The sequence below is a fragment of the Erithacus rubecula genome (genome assembly GCF_903797595.1).
Source record: "Erithacus rubecula genome assembly, chromosome: 1".
NCBI lineage: Eukaryota > Metazoa > Chordata > Aves > Passeriformes > Muscicapidae > Erithacus > Erithacus rubecula.
This window is the reverse complement of record NC_136658.1, coordinates 23,210,526-23,234,346: the sequence shown is the minus strand read 5'-3', so window position 1 is coordinate 23,234,346 and position 23,821 is coordinate 23,210,526. Positions and strand designations below refer to the sequence as shown.

Here is a 23,821-nt window from a genome sequence, read left to right as displayed (position 1 = left end):
AGCAAAATGGATTTCTGAGAAATCAGAAGAGTTAAACAGTTTATCCTGTGTGGTTGTCATACAGCTGACAGGTTCCTTTCTGTTGAGTTATATGTGGACATATAGACTGAATGCCAGGTAACTACTAAAAAGCTGATTGAAAAGAGGTATAATGAGATAAGGTATGAAATTTGAGAGGGAGGGAGGGGGCAGGGAAATACAGCTAAACAATACTGTATTCCAAGCCCTAACAATAACTTAATGTAAGGGATAACAATGGACCATCAGTTAAAAGTTTAAATTTTCCATCTCCAAAAGAGATCTGGGATTGAGCCAAGATCCTTCCTCTTTGGACTGTGAAGCCAGAGAGTCTCATTCCACTCTACAGCCACTGATGATATGCAAATGTTGGGGCCAGTTGCAGCAGAGAGGTATAGGTGTGAATAATGGCTGTGCAACCCATGTTTCATCCACGTGAATGCACATGGACTGCCTGAGTGATGGTCACTTTTTGTGCATGTTCTTGGTGAAATTACTGCATCTTCATGGCTTTGAGACTGTTGTTGAAGATGAATACGGCTGTGAAGCAGAGGAAAAACCTTTATTCCTTGAGAAGTAGTATCTAATAAAATGTCAAGGAAATGCTGTCAAGTGTCAACAAATACCAGGCAACACGTCCACTAACAGATTTAACAAGGAAGAGAGCCAGAATGCTCTGAATACTTTTGTCTTTGTTTCAGGTTTTTAGTTTCATAGAATTGCTGACAGCAAATGCATGTCTTCCAACAGAAGTGACAAAACAGAACCTCCTTGTAACATTCCTGGAAGGGAAAAACCTTCCTGAGCCTGTCTTAACATACCAACTTTCATCATGTTCAGCCAAGGAAGCAGGCTATCACCTGTTTGGAACATTGTAATGTTTTTTTATATTCTCACTTTTGCTGCTTTCTGAGTCACTTCTGTTAATCTGAAATTCCAATGATGTTCCCTACAGATGTGGCATATACAGGTAAATCCGTGCTGTCAGCAGAAGGCTAGCACCTGGTTCTGACAAATTGACAGGCACGCTGAATCACACTTATCACCTAAAATGCTAAGTCTTCAGTGTGGAATGAGTACCTGGATGCTGTCAGAAATGCTGGATGCTGACAGCAAAGTGAGAGAAACCAGGTTTTTCAGCTGGACTGGGCATCTGTGCCTAGCCTTACTTCCTTGCTTTGCATTTACCAAGATATTTGCAGGATCATTTCAGTACAAGATGGTGAACAGAATGGACACACTGCAGAAGGATACATAAGAGTGGGCACACCCCGAATTGCCAGGTGCTTTCGGATGAGCCGCTCAGTGCCATACCAGTTGAAGCCTTTTGTTGCATACCCGATCCGTGGAAGATGTACTGTTGCTGAAGAGGAGGGAACAGAGAAGGCACACTCTTCAGCAGAAGACAGCATATACAGAAAGCAATCTAGATAAAGACTTCAAGCTACTCAACAATGAACAGAAGAAATACTTTTGAGCAATCTATCTGCTAATGAGATCTCAATTCACTTCAGAAAAAAAAAAACAATAAAGAGGTGGAAATTGGTCATCATCTTTAGGTGCAACTGCACATGTATGGATTTGCTATTATACTGCATAGACACCTACCATTCCTTTTCTTGGCTGCTAAATAAATCTTTTTCAGGCCCTTTTCCAAAGCTGACAGCTTAATGCCAGACAAGTTATTGGACCGATCCCGGTGCTGAGCTACAATCAAGGCCAGCTAAGGAGAAAACAAATAAAATTGAAATAGAATCTATATGCAGACTAAGAGACACAGTGACAGTGGTGTAAAACTGCATTACTAGCTTTTAGCTTTAATAAATGAAGAAAATAACTCATTATCTCTAATATTTAACTGCAACTTAGCCATGTTCAGTAATCAGTGTCATTATTGTGAAGAAGACATAAAGTTCATTTCACACAGCTTCAAGAACACATGGATAGAGCAAAACAGGAAAGAGCATTCTCACCAAATCTTGCCCTTTTTTCCTGGATACTTTATCATCAATGGGGAATAGCAGGGTTCCTCCTAACTCCAGGTCTGCTCAGAAAAAGAACAAGACAACAATAAAAAATCAGTCCTGAAGGGTAAACAAGCAGTCAATGAACCAGTGACTTCACTGTCACCTTCTCTATTATTTTCTGAGACTCTTATCTCCTCATGATGGTTTCAGCAGTCAGATCCTTTGCCCAGGGAAACAAGACAAACGTTTTCCCCTCTGAACCACACAGTCATACACACACATCCCAGATAAAGACAACAAATGGAAAGAGAGACACTGAAATGAAAAGAAAGCAACTCCCAGGAAATTAGAAAGATCAACAGGTCCATCTTATAGCAAGATGTCCATTCCTAACCAGCTGCAGGTATCTCAAAACTGTTAATATAAGCTCAGGAAAAATTAGTGCTTGAAGGGAAGCAAAGGCTCAGCTGAATGGTGCCTGAGGTGGTGTCTTTCATCCTTCTTGAAAGCACTTTGACAGAAGATTCAATCCTCTGTCTTGTTTAGTGAAAAATATTCTGTGAATAATGTACAAGTTTGGAGTTTTTTCCCTTTATTTTATGACTTGCAGGATGGATCAGAATGATCAGCTCCTACACAGAGCTCTCACACTCCAAACAAGCCAAGTCAAAGCACTCACTGAAGTACTACTTTCGGACCTAGGGACACACATATCCACAGAAAAACACATGAGTATCGAGATATCCAGGCACTTCACTCCTGCAGTCAGTGTCATTTTACCTCTTTCAAGTATCTTGGCCTCAGGTCCTGTTTTAATCTCTTACCTTTCATCTTTCCTGCCATCTCATATATTTTCCTTGGCTGATCAGAACGAGCCTCTAGAGCAGTGAATAAACCACCCCTTCCCCAGCGGCCAGAGTCATCTAGAATGAAATAAGTTAGATTCCTTTCAGAAGTGAGGTTGAGGCCACTCCTGCAGGAAAGGTACCTGCTCTGTACATAGGCAATGAACGATTATCAAAATCAGATATGGAAACTACATGGAAACTTAAGTCAATCACTGTTCAAGGGACTATGCCAAAGGATGCATCTCAGCCGTGGAGAAAAACAAACTTACCACAGTTCCCTGAAAAACTCTGCAGAAAAATTTCAAACTGTCCACTGAGAGTGCTGAAACAAGCACTGACCACAGCACTGAGCATATAAACCTGACAGTATCCTCCCATACATACATGTGGTACACACTACAGAGCTTGCACGTAGTATGTCCCCATATTGGTGGGTGCCTTGGGCTTCCCACACCAGGTGTTTGATACCTAAAGTCTTTCACTTCTACTTGGCATTTGTATTTCAAACATGAGCTTTCATGCAGAAAGCCAAAGCAGATGATGATGTTCTGCTGTAGCCCTGGAGAGAGCAGCTCCAACACTGCTTCAGGAGGAACTTTGTAATGTGACTTTCTCTCCCTCAGCTTTAATGTCTTAAAAGAGAGCCTTCAATCAGGAGACTAGTCTAGAGCCTCTGTACTGTCTGTGCTGAGAGACAGCCAGCAAGAAACTCTGAACTCAGCCTCTGGAAATGTCTGTCTTCTCTCTGCTGACCAGAAAAAGATGAATTTCAGTATCTCAGTTTGATCCCTACAGCTTCTATGGCATAAACAAAAGGCCCTGCTCTCGGGAACTGATATCATTTAGCCACAAATATAAAATTTCAAGCCCTACAAGCACCTTTGAAGAGGTTTACCCATAAATCCAGAGTGGGCATGCAAAGACCCTTGCATTCCTTACTAGTACTTATGTGGGTTATACATGCTGGAGTAGAGGCTGTATTGCCTCTGCACCACCTGAGATTAAGTCAGACTCAGATCCAAATTATTTCAGAATTAGAAACTATTGAACCATTAGGGACAATTCAGCTCCCTTGTTCACCCCACCCAACAGTACTCCTGTTTTTCACAAGTCCCACCTAGGCAATGGACGATGATGGCATCTTCCTCTTCTGCTTGGGGGTGGGTTACATCTCCCATGACATACTTGATATAGTTCTGGTCTCCATCTTTGTAATCTAAATATACATTCTGCCCCAACTCATCTTCCTCAAACTCTTCCTCAGAGCCACTTTCCTCTGAAGGAAGGCAGGTAGATGTGTAATGATTGGCCTCCCACCAGGCCATCCTGAAACCAAGAGAAGAGGATGTTCAATGAAAATCAAAGGTAGGGGCACACCACTTGGTTTAAATCATTGCAGTGAAACACAGGAGACCTAGATCTGCATTCCCTCTGCTCCCTCCCCATTTTAGGCCAGAAGAAGCCTACCAAAGTCACATGTCAATGTGATAAGCCAATTGTAGGCATGGAAAAGTGAGTACATAACAAACGGCAAAAAGCTACTTGGGAGTGGTGAAAAGGAAGAACACCTGGGAAACAAGAAGGAGAAAGTTAAGATGTGCCAGAGTGACAGAAGTCAGACCAATTTATAGGGGCCAACTGTGACATTTCAGAAAGCTTCTCCCACATACTCATTGATTGTAGAGTCAGACATGGGACTCTAATTCGGGCCATTCCCTATGAATTAAAGTCAAGTCAGGCAGGGTATTCAGGAAGAAAGAACCCTTTCTAAGGACTTTCCATTTTTTCACCTTCACATCCCCATGTTACACAGTTTGAACATATTATTTCCAACAATCAGACACATTCTAAGAGCACAGTGCAACAGACATCAGTTTACAAGTAGTAGAATCAATACAAACCATACTTTTTCTTGTGTTCTGCCTCTGCTTTTGCTGCCTTCTTTTCCTCCATGAGCCTTGCTCTCTTTGCTGCTGCTTCTTGGCGCTTCTTCTTCCGAGCCTCCAGTTCCTCTTCACTCAGCAGGTGCTTCCTGCTGGCCGGCTGTTCCCAAAGGCCTGTGATAAGGGCCTAGAGAAAGAAAGGGTATCACAGAAACAAACTGCTCATCTTAATGACATGTCTGATGCCATCCTTAATCTACATTCCTTTCCCATTTGTTTGTTTGTCCACAAGTCTTAATCATCAGATCTCAATTGTCACATAGTACACAGTTTTGTGAGTTTATAGAAGTATCTTGTCCATCATATCTCAGATCAGTTAGCAGAACTGCTGAATTGTCAAGCCCTGATTCCAGAGCCAGCTTTAGTACACTGACATCCAAATCTTCTAACATGCCTTCTGCAAGCTGCAGGTAAAAAGAGAAAACTGCCAAGTTTCATTTTCCACAAGCAAAAGAAAGAGCATCATGCTCCTTGTCACATCTGCCTTACGTTTGCTTTGTTCCGGAGAGCTCTCCCTTCCTTACTGGTCTCTTCAATCAATGCTTTCTGAAGATCCAAAAGCTGATCAAATGCTTTTTTGTCTTCTCTGCTTGGTTCCTTTGAATAATCTTTGCCTTCATAAACGTACATGTGATCTTTAAAAAATAATTTTAAAGTGTGAAAAGGAGCTAAAACCTACTAACACCTAAGAAGTACAGTAAAATAATAAAAAAAAAAATCTGGCTTTTCTGTGACATCCTCATCAAAGAAAGATCTTCACTCTCGCAATTTTTGGTATTGACCAGAGTCAGTATCATGTAGAAACAAGAGAATCAAGATTTGCTTCCTCTGATAAAAGCTTTTAAGATATTTAGACTGGCAAGGAAGTTTTCTTCCTATTTCAGTTAATTAATTATTTTAAATTGTGGTTTCATCGCTGTTCTGTTTGGTCATTCCATCTCTGTCAGTGGACAATTCATTCGGCTCTGCTATGTACTTACAGGCAGCTCTTGAAAAGGGACAGTAAATTTTTGCTTCTGACTTCCCAAATGAAATTAAAGCACAGAACTCTGGCAGCCCAGGGTTGCTGCTCACCGTGTGAGTTATTTTCCCTATATCTATTACACAGTGTGGTACCACTGCCCCTCTTTAAAGTCACCACCAGAAAATACCACTCTTTGCTAACTCTCAGAAAAGAATTACTCATTGCTGGCAACTGTTGCTGGATGGACAATAACTTTCCTGCAGAGACACATTTCAGCTTCAGTCACAAATCTATACTTGAGTGTACTGTGTACCCAGACAAAAATTCATCCTTTCTCTAGGAAAGAAGGTATTGGAAGAGGGAAGTATCCTTAGAATTTATTTTCATATACAATGGGGCTAAGAAAAACTAACCACAGTTGCGTGACATTTGGGCTGGAAAGCAGAGTTTTGAAGACAGTGTAGGTTTGTTTTAGTACTATAGAAACCATGACTCTGTATTTCTTATCTCACCTTTTGCATTTTCATAGCCAATAATCTTTTATTTGAAGATAAAAATTGAAACACCTGCTACACAGCATTTCCATAAGTTACTATTACATCTCCAAAACTTAAGATCAATCTTAATGGCTCTCTGTGGGAAAAGCAATAGCTACAATATGAATATTTCCCCATTTCTCAGCAATTTCCATCTAAGCTATTAAAATATGAAAAGGAATTCAATTCTCAGCCAGCAAAACTGGGAAAGTATTGTTAACATCTTACAAACAAGCAAATAAGGACACAAGAACAAAAATACCAATAAAGACTCAGAAGTAAAGTCTGTGGATAGGCCATAAACAAAATCCAAGTAACTTAATTACAATTCTGCTTTTCTTCTTCCTGCCTGAAAAAAAATAGCACCCCTACCTGGGAAGCCTTCTCTACCAGCACTCAAGTGACATAGATATTTAGATTCTTAACTTACTGTCTGTATCCTCCTCTTCATTCTCTTCCTTTTGTGGCAGCACAGTGTCCATTATCCACTGCCCTCCTTTTGTCTCTCCAAGGATGTTTTCCAGCTCCACATCCTGTATAGCACTTCCCTCAGAAGAGAGCAATTTATCCAGGCCAAATTTCAAGATTTCACTCAGCTTTAACAAAGAGAAAGGGAAGTTCAATATTATTATTCTCTAATTCCATGTCAATCCCAGTGTCTCGAGCTTCTCAGGCTTAAATGCAAAGGATGTATGAGTGGAGAAAGCTAAGCTGTAAGGCTACCTGTCAAAATACTTATTGTTTAATATGCCCCATTCTCCCAACACCTGACGGGACAAGCCCCAACAACAGATCTCCCTCAATCATAACTCATCCAGACTTGAACAGTCGTTTTTCTTCTGGGCTAAATAACAAAACAGCACTGTACTGACTACATTCAAGCAGCTTTTTTCATAGCCAGAAAAGCCAAGCTTGCTTTTGCCCTCAACCCCTTTAAAACAAAAGCCTAAATACCATAAAAATCCAGGGGGAGTAAAATATCAGCATGGAATTTCCTATGGGCTCAGTTCTACTTCTCCCATAGAAACTATAATTACTGACATACATACAAATGGAGCAGGGAGGGCAGGCAGAGGGGGAAAGGATACACTAAATCCTAGTACACTAGGATACACTCTCCTATATGCACACAGGGCATATATTCACTTAAATGCCACTATGCTTGATGTTTTGAAGGCAAGTTCTCAACACAAACCTCAGCTTTCAGATCAGAATTATAAATCATGCCCTGACTCCTGAGACACTGTATTTGCCAAGGGACCAGAAGAAGGTTGACTGAGTTTCAGACTAACCACCAAAAGCTGACTAGGTTATCACCTGACTTCTTATCAGCTGTTTGTGAGAGAAAAGCATGAGAGACAGATCAGTTCTAGAAACAATGAGTCAGCTTCCACTTTTTATAATTGTTACTAATTATAGTTAAAAGACAAGTCAGACTTGTCAGAAGTCCCCTCTTCTCTAAGACAATAGACCTTTTTCCATAATGAACACACTTCAAAAATTGCAACAACTGTCTTCAAACATCATATGTCTGGACCTGGGATGTCATTTTGGTTCCTACATACAAAAGCTGCCATGTCAATGCACAACTGTTTGCAGACACAGAAACATTCCATTTTTAAGGTGGTTACTGGAGTCAAATTGAGGATATACTATGGTTTACCTGTAACTCTGCTGTTCCCTGAGGCTTGGGTGCTCCCAGAGCAAACTGCCCCCCTTCTACAATGGCATTGGTCAGCCGGAGCTTCGAGGCAGCTCTTCGGTAGATTATTTCTTCAACTGTATCTCGCCCAATCAAACGGATAATTTTTACAGGCCTTGAAAAGTTTAAGAAAATTCTTACTACTTACTTTGTTTTAAGGTGCACTAAGGTATTTACTATCCCCTTACCCGCTCCTTTGGTCGGTAAAGGCAAGAACAAAATGAGCAAAAATAATCAGCAGAAATGTGATGCTGATACAATTCTGCTTAACACAGAGAAATGCTGACTGCAGAAGTGCAGGCAAACCTCCATCCTCCATCTTCTACTCCAAATTTACAAAGTTCCCAGCCAGGATACATGACAAGGACAAGACTGTATGAGGCTGTAGCTGGAAAATGAGGCACAAAATCCTCTCTGCTCCCCTTTGATCTTCAACCTATCCTTGTACTTTAACCTTCTTTTGCCTATGAAAGGGGAAAGTAATACTGAGAGGCCAAGAGAGTCAGCAACCAACCCCAAGTAGTGACATTTCTCACTTGTGCTGCCCAATCCGGTGAGCTCTTGCTATTGCTTGCATGTCATTTTGTGGGTTAAAATCACTATCAGTAAAAATAACTGTATCTGCTGCTGTCAGATTCATGCCAACTCCACCTACAAACAAAAGAAAGCAGTCATAAAATATGTCACCAACAGAAAATAAAGGAGCAGCTGGAGAATTTATGCTGTGCAAAGTTCTGTCAGATCTGATCAACTGTATCTAATCCAATCCATCTCTCAAAACCAAAGCTAAGTTTCATAAGGATCTAAATAGATGGGTAAGCCTTCAATTTCCAGCTTCCAACTTTCTGAAACAGTCCATAAAAGAAGCTGTACAGTGCAATGTATTAAAAAAACATAAGTTGTGAGTGAACCAATGCAAAAGGGACTGATTGTCAAGACTGATGAACATAGACATAATTCTTCTGCTAGCAGGCAGATTACTTCAGCAAAGACTGGCTTCTCTGAAGCCACAGGGGACTGCCCAAGTCATGACTTGGCTGCAGCACAGAACAAGTTGTAAATACACCACTTAAACAATGGAAAACACCAAGCCAAACTATACAATCACCAGAGCCCAGGTGCTTATGACTTACAGGTTTTGAGGTTAGAACTTGGGATCTCATTAAAAATTAAATTATTAAATAAATTTTTAAATTATTAAATAATAATTAATAAAATTAAATTATTAAATAATTAAAAATTAAAAGTTAAAAAAATCCAGTTAATTTTATATTTTTAAATACCTCTACAGTGACCGCATACTGAAGTTAAAGAAGGGACAGCCTGCTGCTTTACATTTGCCCTAGCTCATGACAAGATACCTTCCCTTTAATGAGAATATCCCTGCAAGTGGAGACAGTTATGCATCTGAAAATCTCTGTCCATAATATGGCAGCAATGGCAATATTGTTAGCACATCTGCTCCCAGCTGAATATAAGATGCTTTGGCCAGACATAGCAGTGTGCAGTAAAAAATGACCCTAAGTCTGGCTGGCATGGGAGGGAGAGAGGCATAAGAGAATAGCATGAAAACTCAGGCACTGTGGTGAGAGACACACATACTTCTGACACACACCCAGTATTAGGGTCTTCCCTTCACTATCCCTGTGTGGTCCCCTCTGTGCACTGTGGTGCAGGCTCATCAAAAAAAGTCTAACCAGAAGCCCAAAGGAAGACTTGTTTCCAGTTTGATGTTTGAACCCAAGCAGTGTGGATTTCTCCTCTGGAGACAAGCAGAAGCCTGGCTCTGTGCTTGTTTGAACAGAGACAGGGAGGTTTGAAACTGTTTAGAAGACACAGATTTGCCCAGGGAGTGAAGAGGGGAACCAGCACAGATGGCAGTCCCATGGAATTCTCTGCAGCCTCAGACAGTAAAAGGTTCTCATTTCAGTCTGTCTGCCAGCTAGAGAGCACATCCATGTTCAGGAATCTTGAGAAGCAATTCCACCAGCTTATTTAAAGGAAGTCTGTTCCTGCCTAAAGTCTGATGCTTGCAGAAATAAAATGGTAGTGAGAGTCCTTAAGCGCAAATTGGCACAGAGACAGGCATTATAGAACTTGGAATAAAATAAACTCAAAAGAGTGCAATATGAAAAGGATCTTGGTATCAGCTGCCAAAAGTAAAACACACAAACCAGATATCCTAGATGAGAGACCCCAGTTCAGGATGTGTCCTGTCTCCCTCAAAACTCCCCCACATGAGCAGGCTCTGCAGGATTCAGAATTCCTTGAAACCTTGCCAGAGAGAATAAAATAAAGAGTGCAGAAGCAAGATGGATTGTTTGTCTCTCCTTACATACCTGCTCTGGTGCTTAACAGGAAGATAAAGATGGGCTGTTGACCAAAGTTCTTGATGGCAAGGTGTCTCTCCTCACCCCTGACAGAACCGTCTAGCCGCTCATAGCTGTACCCTTTCCAAACAAACAGTGTGAATGTTGCTGAAATTTTGCCTTTGGTCTTACTCTCTTACCTCATTCTCTATTGTCTCACTGCTGTCCTGAATCTTTTTGTGACAAGTCCTCCTGACTTGCTTCTCATTTTATTGCCTTCAACTCCTTCATTTTTTTCCCAGTTAAACCTCGTATAAACTGAGGTAATGACCCTGACTTCCAGATTGACTGTTGGTAAAGAGTAATTTAGCTGAGTCTGAAGCAGAGAGTCTTAGCATTTAATTTACTGCTTGGAAACACAACAGGAAAATTCAGAGCCCAAGTAAAAGAACATTAGCATCCAGTCCCATTTCAGACTATGCTATGCCCCACAACCATCAGATCCTCTTTATCCAAACTCCCATGGCCTACAGTGTGTGCTTTGCTGTGAGCAAGCAGTATGGAATACAGCACTACATTTGGCTTTATCCTACATTTTCAGTTGTCCAAAACCATAAACACCAAACAAAAGCCTCTTTCATGGCAAATCCTAAGTAGGCATAGAGCCACATGGATTGAAACAAAAGAAAATGTCCCAGGAACACATTGCTAACTGTGTCAAAAATGGTCTGATCCAACCTGCCCTCAGAGACATGCTGGAGCCCCACTGTCAACAGCTGTTTCAATAAAAAATTAATCTACTGGTATAACCATGCCTCAGTTTGTGTTTTGTGCTGGACAAAGTGAAGTTAGAGCAAGCCTATTGCCTTTACTGCAATTACTTCAGGACATAGGCACACAATCGAACATAGTTGAATTGAAATGAAATATTGCTACTTTGCCATTGGTTAGCTCCATTACATCAAGGCACAAAAGATGAAGCTACTTTGAAGATCAACACTTAACTGTCAGCTTATTTCAGGAAGCTGGTAACAGCAAAAGCTGAACTCAAGACCCTCCAACTCAAGAGCTGCTGGTGGAATATGGTCCCTATCTACTAAGAACCAAAACAACTTTATCACATTCCTTTCTCCATCCCAGGTGGATCAATCAAAATAACAGAAACAACATCTGGCAGGGATCATTAGGATAAGCCCTCCCCTATCAAAGTGTGCAGAATATACCTCTGTAGTCCATGTAGTCCTGCAGGATATCGAGCAGTTGAGTCATCTGGGAAAAGAGCAACACACGGTGGCCACTGCAAGAAGAACATGAAACCCTGTGATCCTCAGCATACTGTGACAGCATTTCACAGTGTGCTGGGGGTTCACAATAGCTTAACCAGTCATAATTAGTCCCTATTACACAGCAAGACCTCCCAAAATCACGTCTGTTCCCTCACCACATTTTTAGCTCCACATTTAAATGTAATCAGTTAAGCTTTATCTGCCATCATCATTTGCCCTGTCAAGACTGTGGAGTCACAGAGAAGTAACAGCTGACACAGCTCTGCTGCTGGCTGGATACAGGCTGGTGAGTAGTCTGTCTAAAAAGACCCCTAGCTTCAGCCTAGCATGACAAGGTCTTCTTCACCACCTGACTGCTCTCAAATCACACACTACAATGCATCTGAAATACTGGGAAAATGAACTATCACATCTCTGTGACAGCAGAACATTTCCTTCTCCAGCAAATGACCCTCAAAGATCAAGCTCTACCTACAAAGGTGTGTTAGAAATCAATTCTCCTCCCTCCTAGCCCCAGGCCTCAGACAGTGCTCTGTATAAACCAGACTTCACCCTAGAGCAGAACACAGACATTTTCAAGTCCAGAATTTGCACAGGGCTGATCCTGCAGCAACGACATTCAGTGGAGAGGTAGCCACTCACAAGGTGCTACACAGCAGCACAAAGACAAAATCACATCAGAACTTCACAAGGGCTGTTGAAGCTCTGTCCTTTGCTCTTTGGATTCCAGGTTTTGAACTCACCAGAGCACAACACAAGGGGTTCTGAACATCAATCCCAAAACTTCCGAAGTTTCATCTTACTCTTGGGCGTTTCTTTTTCACATTTGCCATGGATTGTGCCTCCTAGGCTAACAAAGGCATGCTAGCACAAAGGAACTCAACTGAGGTATTGGAAACCACTCCTAGGAAACTCACAATTAATGCAGATATGCTGAATACCAAGCCACATGGTTATTGTCCCAGGTTCTCAAATATGGCAAATATGAAAGCATGTGAGAGAGTTAGTCAACAGCTTTGAGAAATGCTTAAAAGGAAGCTACAAAAATGTTCAAGGTTCCTCTACCATCTCCAATACAGTTTTTAGTACTTCTTTCAGTAGTGAATAATGTGCAATAAATAGGTTAGTGCTTGTGCTGTGATGAATAACTGCTCAATCTATGGCTAAATGAAATAGCTTGCTTTCCCAGTTTACTTTTTCTCCCTATGTCAACCCCACCCCAATATGACATACCCAGCATATAAGAAAGAAAGGAGTTTATCCAACAAACACATCTTGCCACTGGCTTCAACAATGTGGTCTCCAATCTCAAAGGGTTCTGGCTCAACACCTGGAACAGAAAGGAGTTTCAAAAGCAGAGTAAATACTACAGAAATAACAGTTCTCTGGTCAACCTAAGTCTGCGTTGTCACTTTTGCTGAGCAGAGCCACGTGAAGCCACTTGCTTGAGAAGTGATGGTCCTTCTTTATCTCTAAATGACAACCTCAGTAGATCACAAAGCACTGTGATTTCTTTGTTTAGATGAAAGAAGGCATAGAAATAGAAAGCTGCAGTTAGAAACTCAGACTTCACACAGTCTCCTACTTTATTTGTCATTATTGACAAATTGTCATGTGTTGGAACTGGTCACAGACTCACAGCTGCTATTGATTCAAGTACAAGAGTGTTTTTTACTTGCTTCTTCTAAGCATTACACTAATAATAATAAAAAAAAACTCTGTGTAAATCAAGAAAGTTATTTTTTATGTTTCAAAAGAGAACACTGCTTTCCTACCATTGAAGAGGTATGGGTGGGCAACACACTTCCGAAGCTGAATTAAGACATTCTGGAGTGTAATCTTCCTTCCTGTTTCATTTTCAAACGCATCTGGAACATAGAGCAGAGAAAAGAACAGAGCAGGGAAGCCCATGCTCCATTAATGGCTGGGACTGGGAATGTCTTGGTACTAAGCACTGCTTTGAAGCGTTTTAGTACTGGTGTATTTCTGTGTATCACATCTGGATTTGAATTTCCCATCTCAAGACTAATATATCTATTTTCATGGACCAAAAAAAAAATTTCCATCACACTTTTTGGACAAGATTTTAGAAATAAGACCCTGATAAGCACTGCTTTGCCTTGTCAGTCTCACTGAACTTTCTATACTCCTTAGAAAAGATCACTGTAATTTTTCTGAATCATCTAAATAAGTGAAAGAAATTTGGTGCTGTTCATTTACATTTTCCAAAAAAAAACCAACCAGCACAGTCAAGATCTCCTAGACAACCAGAACATTAAGAAAAGTTGCATTTTTGTGAGAAACAAAAAACAAAAAACAAAAAAAAACCCAAAAAACCCCCCCAAAAAAAAAGCAGCATGCACATATGCTGACAACAGCAGAATATGAAGTTTTGGATTTCCAGGTGATGTTCATGCAAAGTGCTAGAAAGCCTTAGCAGAGCAAAGGATCTCCAACTCTTCAGTTTTAATTTCCCTGTGACAAATAGGCACTCACACACCACAGATGGTAGTGGTTGCATTGTTTACATAAACCTGCGGTTTCCCAAAAAAACTCCTATCTGCATCCAGTAGGTTGAAATTTGCTTTATGGCATCTGTGCTACTACTAGAAAATTTGTAGATAACCACAGATTTGTTGTACCAAAATTTCTTGTACCATCCTTTTGTTTGAATACAAAAACATGCAATAGAGCTGGCTTACCTTGTGATAAGTATTTTTAATTACTTTAATTACTTTGAGACTGGCCCAAAGCAGATCCTCAAGTTGACCCTTCCTAGCATGCAACACCTGAGCAATAGATCAATACATGTCTCTTATTTTGTCACAAGCTAAAACAAATTAAGCAAAATTTAAGCAGCCCAAATTTGGCATATTTATTCTGTACATATTCTGCAAACCAAAGTAACTTCTGCTTCTTTACAACAGAGCATGCATGTACAACAGGAATTAGATTTTATTTTAAAAATAATTTATAGACTTCAAAATGCTTCAATTACCTAGATCTTTTGTCAAAATGGCCTTGTAGTACTTCTTCTGCAGAGCTGACATTCCATGGTACAGAACCACTTCCACCTTCTTTGGCAGCTCTGCAGCCACCTCAGATTTGACTCTTCGAAGCAGAAATGGCTGCAGAAGACTGTGCAATTCTTTGGCTATGTAGAGGCAGGGAGAAATTTTAAAAAATAAAATAAAAAAAAAAAACAAAAAACCAAACAAACAAAAAACCCAAAACCCAAAAAAACACCGCCAACAAAAACATATGCAAAAAACCCAACCAACCAACGAAACAAAACCAACCAAACAACCAAACAAGAAAAAGAACAAAAAGAACGCCAGAGAGAATACTGTGTTAAAAGTAAGGAATTCATACAATACATTCAGAGGTACACTTTCAAAATAAATGTAAAAGGCATCTCACATCTATTAGTGAAATCATTCAAGCCACAATTTACAAACAGAGAAACCAAAACATAGCTGCATACCTGCAATACTTAGGAGCTACATTAAGATAGCTCTTGCCTTAAAAGTAATCATTAGCTTTTGTGGCTTTGTTCTAAAGCTTGTTACTATTAAAAGAAAGCAAATGAAGAGGACAAAACATGGTTGCTTCCTATGAAAGCTTGCTCTGACTTAAGTACAATGTTGCTTATTACTGACCTGGCTCACTCTCCTTTTCAATAACTTGGTAATACTCAACAAACTCTTTCACTTGTTCCCTAGGAAAGATGTCAGGCTCAATAAGGCTGAGTAAGGAGTACAGTTCCTGGAGGCTATTCTGGATTGGAGTGCCTGTGAGTAGCAGGCTGAAGCCTATTGAGAACTGAAAAAAACAGCAATAAACCAAAATTATTAGGAAAAATATCTGTAATGAAAAGTTATTTAATACACAAGTCCACCAACAGCACTCTTAAGCTTAACTTAAAAAATGTGAGGCAGTGCAGAGCTGCTCACAGAATGCTGCAGATTTGCCAAAACCATCCAAACATGAGGTGTGGTGTGACAGTCAAACAGCTGCCAAGTGACTAGGTTGACACCAGTGCAAGGAATTCAGTGTTAGCAAAATAAGAACAAAGTGCAAAACTGACTCCATTAAAATGCTCAGGTCCATGCAGTCTACAGTCTAACACTTACTAAATGTAACATAAGGAGGGATAACTGGAAAATGCAGTTGGAACAGGACAGTGAAATGAAATTGCATCAGACTAAGTTCCATTTCTGTTTGCTGGGTAACTCTGATAAACAGCAACATTATCTGGTCCATGTTGTTTACAGTAATCCCCATAAAGAGACTTGGGAAATATATTTACCTTTGGAAAGATACAAATTTCTCTCAGGTTTGGTAATAGAAAATAGGTTAGAAGGAGAGATGAGGTCAATCACATCTTTTATTTTGTGATTATAACCAAAGACCCTGAATTATAGACATCATGGACAATATGTTCAGAATATGTAAGACTTTCAGGAATTCAATAAAACCCCCAGACTTTCCAAGGTGTATTGTAGTACATTGTGGCTGATGCCAGCACACACCAAACACTAGTGTTTCACTGTCAAGTGCAAGCTTCACTTAGGCATTTGACCTGCTCTGGCAGGGTGCTTTGGAAGCTGGAACAATTTTCCTAGCTTCTGTAAACACGGGTAGCTCCATTAAATGAACAGTGGAAGTCAGGAGTTCAAGACTAGAGGTCTCATGAGCTAGGCAAGGATTCCTTCAACCTGCCAGAGCTGGAGATGCCTCTTTTCCTTAGGTCAGCCAGACTTCTGCAGTAGCACAGCTGAGATTCAGGACCATGTCTGGCTGCTTTATTTTTTCAAGTCTTTCAAATTGCTCCACCATGGCAAGCCTAAACATGACACAGAATGAGAAAGAAGCTCTAAATATAGCCCAATGCCATGCAAAGCCGATAAGGCCTTTATCTCTTTGTCACTAAATATGGGAATCTGTTCACCAGCTCTGATGGAAACGAGTGATGGCTCAGAGCTTAATGCTCAGAGAATCTGAAAAGGGAAAAGGCTTAAGACACTAGAAAATAGATGAGTTACTTTACCTCAGAAAGTGTCTTGTGAAGCAGAGAATTTTGATTTTTCAGTCTATGAGCTTCATCTACAACCAAGGCAGCCCAGTTAAAGCTGAATAAACAAAAAACAGCATCTTCAGTTAGTGGCTGAAAATTCATTTTTTTAAGTACAAAAAGACCAAAGTAGCAGCTCTGCTTGGCTCAAATTGAGGTGGAGTCCCACCCCATGAACAATAAGCAAACACCAGAAGTGGAGTGGAATTCACAGGTACTGTGTTATGGGCTGATGTTTGGACTGGCTCCTCTCCTTGCTTCCCCCGTGCAGCTGCCGGTCCCTCCCTCGGATGGTTTTATCTAGGCTGGTGTTTTCCGGCTCTCTCTCTCTCTTGCTGCGCTTCGGTTGTGGGCTGTGTCTTGCTCTCTGCCGTCTGCTCAGCTGTGACCCCCTCCCCTGGCTGCTTTGGCCGTTTTTTTTTCCTTTTTCCCCCAGCTGTTTTGTCTGTGCCCCCGTGTTGGCTTGTCTTGGGTTTGCTTTTGCTTGTCTTGGGCTCGCTTTAGCTTGTCTTGGGCTTGCTTTGGGCCTGCTCCCGGCTGCCCCTCCCCCTCTCTCCCTTCTCCCTGCTCCAGGGATTTGCACCGACTCCGGAGGACAAGGATCTGGACTTCGGGGGCCGCTGCTGGAGGTCGGCTTGGGAGGCTCTGCCGCTCTCCCCGGCGAGGACCGGCTGGGTTCGTCTCATCTGGGTTTGGGTTGGGGGAGTGTTTCTTTTGTATTTTTGTTAATAAAAAGTTTTTTCCATTTTCACCACAAGAACAATTCTTTCTGAGCTCATTGAAGGAAGGAATTGTAAAAAAGAAAAGGGGGGGGGGCCCTTTGGAGCTCTTTTTTCCCCCAAATTTGTCCTAAACTTGGACATACTGTTTTTGAAGAGCCATAGGTTTTTAACTACAGTCTGGATGAGCTTTTTCTGAAATCAAGACTAACAAAATTCACTTGAATTTCTTGCTTCTCTCTCCACCTCTGTTACTATCATATAAATGATATAAACACGTATCATTGATCATTCAAGGAGGTCTCTGATTTGGAAAAGAGACGTGAAACTAGGTTCTAGCACTTGTGCAAAAACCCAGCAACTACCATGAGGCAGTAACAGAAGAGTTATTCCAAGGCTTTTGCAAATCACCCAACACAAGAGCTCCAACTTATTCTGTGTTCATACAGCTCTATGCAGAGTGTCCTCAAGCAGACTGCAGAATTACTGTTGATCCAGCAGATCCACTAGGCTTAACTGAAACTCTACATCTTCTCAACCCACAGTGTTTGTGCCTCCTCGTCACTAGGGTTTCAACGTCCACATCAGAGTCATTTCCAGGGGCGGGAAAGCATGAACCTCCATCTTTTCTCACCCACAAACTTCTCTTCCCCATGGAATACAATATGTGAAATAACAGTGACCTACATTCTTCCCAAAAAATCTTTTTCTTTGCCTTGATTTCCTTCTCTGCTATATCACAGAGGTTCTCTATTGCCAGAACAATCAAATGTCATTGCTCTTACTCTATGAGCTCAAGAGCTGTATTGCAGAAGGACTCTGCATTGTGAAGCAATGCAGAAGCTTATGTTCAGAGCAGAGTCTGATCCCTCATCTATTCAATTAGAGTATGGCTCTTGCTCAACTCATTTGTCCTGTTACACTGCTTGTAATGAGTAGTGGTGGGGAGACATCTGATAACTCTGACCCACCTTTACAAAGTGTTTAAAACCTCCCACAAAGGACAAGGTACAAACGATTAGCAACCACTTTTTTTCAGAAGGAAGACTAAAGGGCAAAACCCTAAGTTTGAGTGATGTGGCTTTGAGGTTATTTGTTAGCTTTAGAAGTAGGAAATTACTCTGAAGCTGACATTTCTGTGATACTACTTGCTCTCCCTGGGTGCAACATACCTGGGCTACACTTTAAAATAGAATAATATGCAGCAACACAGAACAAGACATGAAACTGTAAGGACAACAATCATGTCAACCTTTCATTAGACCTGGTTTCTACCATGATGTGCAGCACAGTCTGCTACTTCCAGCAAAGGCCAAGAACAGGTGCTTTGCTGAAAGACAAGAGGGTGCCCATTGTGGACCTGACTAATCCTGACAGACACAAAATTGTGCCAGTGGATTTCTGCTTCTATAATGATACTGAGCCATTTATTATGTAAAGCTGCCCTCAGCATTTGTCACAACACCATTGCAAGGCAGTGGCACTGCTGCTAAAAAATTCCTCCCCATTTCTAGTGCAGACTCCTGTGGAATTCTGCATGACCACGACAGTACCTCCTACAGGTTGAATTTCAGCTGAATAATCAGTCTTTGTAAAAGGCTTAATGCTTCATAAGTCCTCCACAGTTCTGACTGAGGCAATAAACTTCAGGACATGATATTAGCACATTATTACTGTTATAACACAGGTCAGTTTAAGTGAATTTTGCAGCTAATACCTTTATAACCTGAAGCTCTTGAGGATGTCCTCTGCTAGACTGATATTTAATGTACTGCTTTAAGTCACTATGTGTCATATTGCTTTGAATTAACAGGCTTGAAAGGTATCCTTGGGGGAAGTTCACATATATTTTAGCTGACATTAAAGACTGAAAATTGGAAAAGTTCTAAACACAAGCCAAGAACATCCTGTCTCTTGTGAAACAACACAGAATCTTGCACATACAAACATCCACCTAAGAAATCATTGGCAGATATGCAGACTAAAATTTCAAGAAATTAAAACCAGACTCACGACTTGAGAAATGCTGCATCTTTCAGGCAAATCTGCAGTGAAAGAAAATGAACTGTGATTTATGATTTAAGTAAATACATCAGTTAAGAAACAAAGCATTTTTCTGTCTGCTTGCAAACTATGGTGAAATGGAGCAGAGAGGAATGAAGGCACTTACTACCAGAGGAAAAAAACCATGACAGCTACATGACAGCTTCAGCATGTCATGGTTTAACACCACACATCCTCTCACTCACTCTCCACCCAGGAAGAGAGGGGAAGAGAATTTGAAAGATAAAACTGAGAAAACTTGTGGGCTGACAAGGCATAAACTGGGTGCTACAGAGGAATCAAAAAGGCAGGAAAAACTTGAGCCCCCCTTTCAAGTGACAAAGATATCACATACCTCATATGTTGTCAGGAATGCATAGAAGTGAGAGTCCTCTTTCAGACTCTCCTGCAGTTTGGGTCGCTCGTCCTTGTTGCCTACATATGTTATGAAAGAAAGACCTGGACCAAACCTGTTGTTAAGAGAAAGTGAGCCAAGCTAAGTATTTTCATGTGTTTATGGCTCTGGACCCCATTATTAAACATAGCCACTGCACAGATAATTAGAATTCCTATCCAAACACCCTATACTCCTGTGAGGTGTGTCTGGATCTGAGCTTTTGAATATCACTCCTTCATAATTTTCACCCAGGCTAGCACTTCAGCTGCTGGTTCTGGCTTGGACAAGTCCTAAATAAACTGGCATTCTTCTAGGTGTAAGAGTTAAAAGCAGATGATTGAAAACCAGTCTTATGACCTAACTTCTATTCTGAACTGAAAAAAATTCATAAAAAGTAGGTGAATGAATACAGATGGGTCAGATGAGGCCAAAGAATTGGCCTGAATCATACTAAAATAAAGACAAAAAAATGTCTTCTGCAAAGAGATCCAAGTTAGGGCCTCAAAAATATATTCTCTCAGTCAAAAAGCAGATGACACCAGTTCCAATTGCTGAGATCATAAAAAAATTCCTTATTTAATCCCACAACTGTTATTTACTTAACATTCCTTTTGGAAAGCTCCACTGCTGATCTATGAAGGAATGCACTTTCTCCCAACTATTCCAACCTTAAGTCTATCCAAATCAGGTCAGCTCACTTCCAAATGTAACTTGGGTGACTTCAGATGCTGAGAGACAGCATCAGCCACACAGACTTTTGTTCTAACCTTTAACTTCTAGCTCTTCCTCTTAAAAGGAATCTATGGGCTACAGACCACAAATGTACATATTTCAGGCACAGCAGATACACCATCAGCACAGTCACCCCAGTGAGGACGGGCTGCATGCACAGATGTGATGTATTTTGTGTGCATATGTGAGCACGCTCCCCAACTTGGGTCTTACCTTTCATTATAAAGACTCCTGGCTGTCTCCAGCAGATTTTACGTAAGAGAGGCTGAGCAGGGAGGGTTATAAATCAATTAAAAGCAAGGAGCCAGTGGAGGCATTTGGACTGAAAGTCAGCCAATAATATAGGATAGATGGATTCATATATACCACAGCACTGTAATGACTATGCACTGACTGCATATTCTGCATTGATTTGTTTGCTTAGCAGCAGCTTCCCTTTTTTACTTTTTAACCCTTTGAAAGAATAAAAATAAGGTGTTGGAGCGAGCATATTCTTTGCAATCTTGCAACTTGCAAACTTTGCAATTTCAAGTCTGAGCAATAATAAAGTAAACCAGACAACTTACCTCTCCAGTTCTTCCTTCCAGTTGCTCAGAACTGACAGAGGACAAAGTATCAGAAATCTCTCTTTGCTGGATATTTTTTTTGTCAAATAAAGAAGTAGAGAAATGGTCTAAAAGGTAAGGAAAGTATTTTTTTATAACAAGGCTAAGGTTCAACCCAATAGACTGATCCTACATAAGCTGTCTTCTTGTTGAGCTTTGCAGCTAGTTTCCATAGGTTCATTATCACAGATCAGAGTTAACAGAATATCAAGTGGGATACAGACAAAAAGCCTTAGATTCTCAAACACAACCTCAATATATGAAGCCCCTTTCCAAAAGCCTTTCTTGCACAGTCAGAAACCATCACTTTTAAAACTATTTGTAATTTAAAATCTATTTAATAAAATCAGCTGATCAAAAGCACAGTAATTTTCTAACAAAACTTAAACTCACTGAAAAACTATTTAAAAAAATTCAGCAAACCTCTGAAACAATTAGACCTATAAATTTAATCCATGTTTTGACAAACACAAAAATCCCCTTGGTGCAGGTGCATCAAAAGGACATTATTTTCCCTGTACTGGCTGTGTATTCTGCCTTCAACTCTGCACATATGGATTATGCATTAAGGTGTTTGGATCAAGTGGCCACTCATCTTCTTACAAAATCCTGAAACCTATTTAGAGTTACTCAGGACTTAACTCAGGACTTGTTTTAAGTGGTTAAGAACTGAAAGAGACAATGACCTCTCACTTGAGTATGGAATTCTGAAGGGGTGGGGCATAATCATCAGGATGCTTTTTCTTTTTCATTCTGCAGAAACACTGGGCTAAAAAATTTAAGCAAAGATCATTTTCCAGAAGAAGAAGACACACCTGACAAGTCTTCCCAAGGCCCATCTCATCAGCCAGTATACAGCCATGCTGGACTTCATAGCATTGCACCAGCCAGTTTATACCTTCTAATTGATAGGGACGAAGTTTTATGCCTGGGTATAAAAGTGATTTGTTACACTTACAGTCACTTAATGCACTCTACACACACCTACAGTAGAAACAGATCCTGCCCAGAACAGGCCTTGCCAAACATGCCTTACAGAAAAAGCAGAGCAACCTTCAGCAGAAGCTGGTTTACCCTTCTGGACAGCAAAGACCCCAATGTTACAGCATTCCATTAAATTAAGGCATATTCAGAAACTTATACAAAAATGTTCTGAGTCATTGCAACAGATTGTACAAGGAACCTGATCTATAATTAGGCTGGTACTTTGCATTCCTTCAGACAGCTTAATTTTCAGCTTGAATAATTTTTAAAAATATATAAGTACTAGAGCCAGGGACATGCTTCAGGCTAGCAGAAATGTTTGTTACAATCTATTATTGTATAATAATTTCTCAACAAGATACTTTTCAGCTTTTCTGCACTTAAAGCTAAGGCAGACCTCCACTTATAGGCCACTGTGACTACTACCACCATTACAATCCTTATTATGGGGCACAATATGAATACAAAACAAGTCACGAAGGAGCTGGCAAGTCTTTTCCTTGTACTTGGACTCAAGGGCTACGTATTGTGCTACTGTTGCCCTCCCCTCCCCGGGAAAATGTGCACACTGAGCAAGAAGTAACTCATCAGCCCACAGGACCCAAACCAGCCTGGGAACTGAGGTGAGGACTTCCAGCAGCTAACGAAAATGTGCGGGCAGGATGGATTGCCCAGGTGTTCCCCTTTAATATCACCCTCCAGGCAGTGGAAAGCACTTCAATTCATGCCCAACATCAGACCATTTAGAGGTACTGAACAGGCCAACCCTTGTTCATGTTGTCCTGAAGCACACAGCTGTCTGAGGCTGTGCTGAGGCACTAAGGGGGTTAAAGCCAGCCCTGGCCCAAACACCCACCTAAACACAAAGCCAAGGACAGAGACTGCAGCATCTGAGGAAGGCTCGCACAGAGTGGAGAGCATGGCAGCAATGCCATCTGTGCAGCAGCTGCAGCAGCTCACTTTGACAGGCCCGAAAAACACTTTATTTGCATTCCATTTATTTTTCTGTTAGTACAGAGCCCAGACAACTACAGCTGAGAGAACTTGGGCTGTCCAGGCTGGAAAAGAGAAGGCTTCAGGGTGACCTAATTGAAGCTTTTCAGTAACTGAAGGAAATTTATACGAAAGATAGGGCAAGACTATTTACAGGAGCCTGCAGTGACAGGTCAAGAGGGAATGTGTTTAAACTGAGAGTATATTTAGATTAGATATTAGGAAAAAAATATTTAATGAGAGGATGGTGAGCCATTGGAACAGGTTGCCCAGGGAAGTTGTGGATGTCCCGTCCGTGGAGGTGATCAAGGCCAAGTCGGATGGGGCTTTAGGCAACCTGGTCTAGAGGGAGGCGTCCCTGCCCATAGCAGGGGGTTGGAACTGATAACCTTAAAAATGCCCTTCCAACCCAAGACATTCTATGAGCTGAGCAGCACCACGCAGCGCGGGGCCCCTCCGCCGCCTCCCGCCATCTCTGACAGAACCCACACCCCTGAGGCTCCCTCCCGACCCTTCCCCCGGGCTCCACGCTGACCTGTCAGCCCCCACCGTTGCACGTCCGCCTCCTGCACGGCCGGACCTCCGGCCCGAGCGCCGCCAGCGCGGCGGAGGGCCTGGAGGAAGCGAGACATAGCGACACCCAGTCACCCGCAGCGCCGCTCCGTTCCCGCCGCCTTCGGCCGGTTGCGGGTGGGGCCAGC

The 23,821-nt window shown here is 41.3% G+C and overlaps 1 protein-coding gene across 3 annotated transcripts; it reads right to left on the bottom strand.

The window, feature by feature from the left end:
* Positions 1 to 133: 133 nt before the first annotated feature.
* On the bottom strand, positions 134 to 23,816 carry CHD1L (chromodomain helicase DNA binding protein 1 like). 3 transcript variants are annotated; one of them, XM_079305398.1, is made up of 23 exons: positions 23,656 to 23,816; positions 21,959 to 22,071; positions 21,105 to 21,211; positions 19,765 to 19,879; positions 19,380 to 19,411; positions 16,624 to 16,705; positions 15,233 to 15,395; positions 14,572 to 14,727; positions 13,349 to 13,441; positions 12,807 to 12,903; positions 11,511 to 11,584; positions 10,318 to 10,428; positions 8,515 to 8,629; positions 7,940 to 8,093; positions 6,707 to 6,872; positions 5,266 to 5,411; positions 4,740 to 4,903; positions 3,951 to 4,159; positions 2,810 to 2,908; positions 1,992 to 2,062; positions 1,627 to 1,741; positions 1,273 to 1,381; positions 134 to 601 (listed from the first exon to the last, which is right to left on the bottom strand). In XM_079305398.1, the coding sequence occupies exons 1-23, from the start codon at positions 23,750 to 23,752 to the stop codon at positions 523 to 525; spliced, it is 2,667 nt and encodes an 888-aa protein (XP_079161524.1). In that variant the 5' UTR covers positions 23,753 to 23,816; the 3' UTR covers positions 134 to 522. The 3 variants fall into 3 exon arrangements, with proteins under 3 accessions (XP_079161524.1, XP_079161525.1, XP_079161526.1); XM_079305399.1 differs by lacking the exon at positions 13,349 to 13,441 and having other exon boundaries at positions 23,656 to 23,815; XM_079305400.1 differs by lacking the exons at positions 16,624 to 16,705; positions 19,380 to 19,411 and having other exon boundaries at positions 23,656 to 23,815.
* Positions 23,817 to 23,821: the final 5 nt, after the last annotated feature.

Bases quoted from the DNA above. Each gene is read 5' to 3' on its own strand.
- CHD1L (XM_079305398.1), bottom strand. From the start codon at position 23,752: ATGTCTCGCTTCCTCCAGGCCCTCCGCCGCGCTGGCGGCGCTCGGGCC. The intron at 21,212-21,958 runs GTGTGTCTTCTT...CTTACCTTTTAG, and splicing joins GCCTTGGGAAGACTTGTCAG to ACCATTTCTCTACTTCTTTA. The intron at 14,728-15,232 runs GTCAGTAATAAG...GCCTCTACATAG, and splicing joins TGAAAAGGAGAGTGAGCCAG to CCAAAGAATTGCACAGTCTT.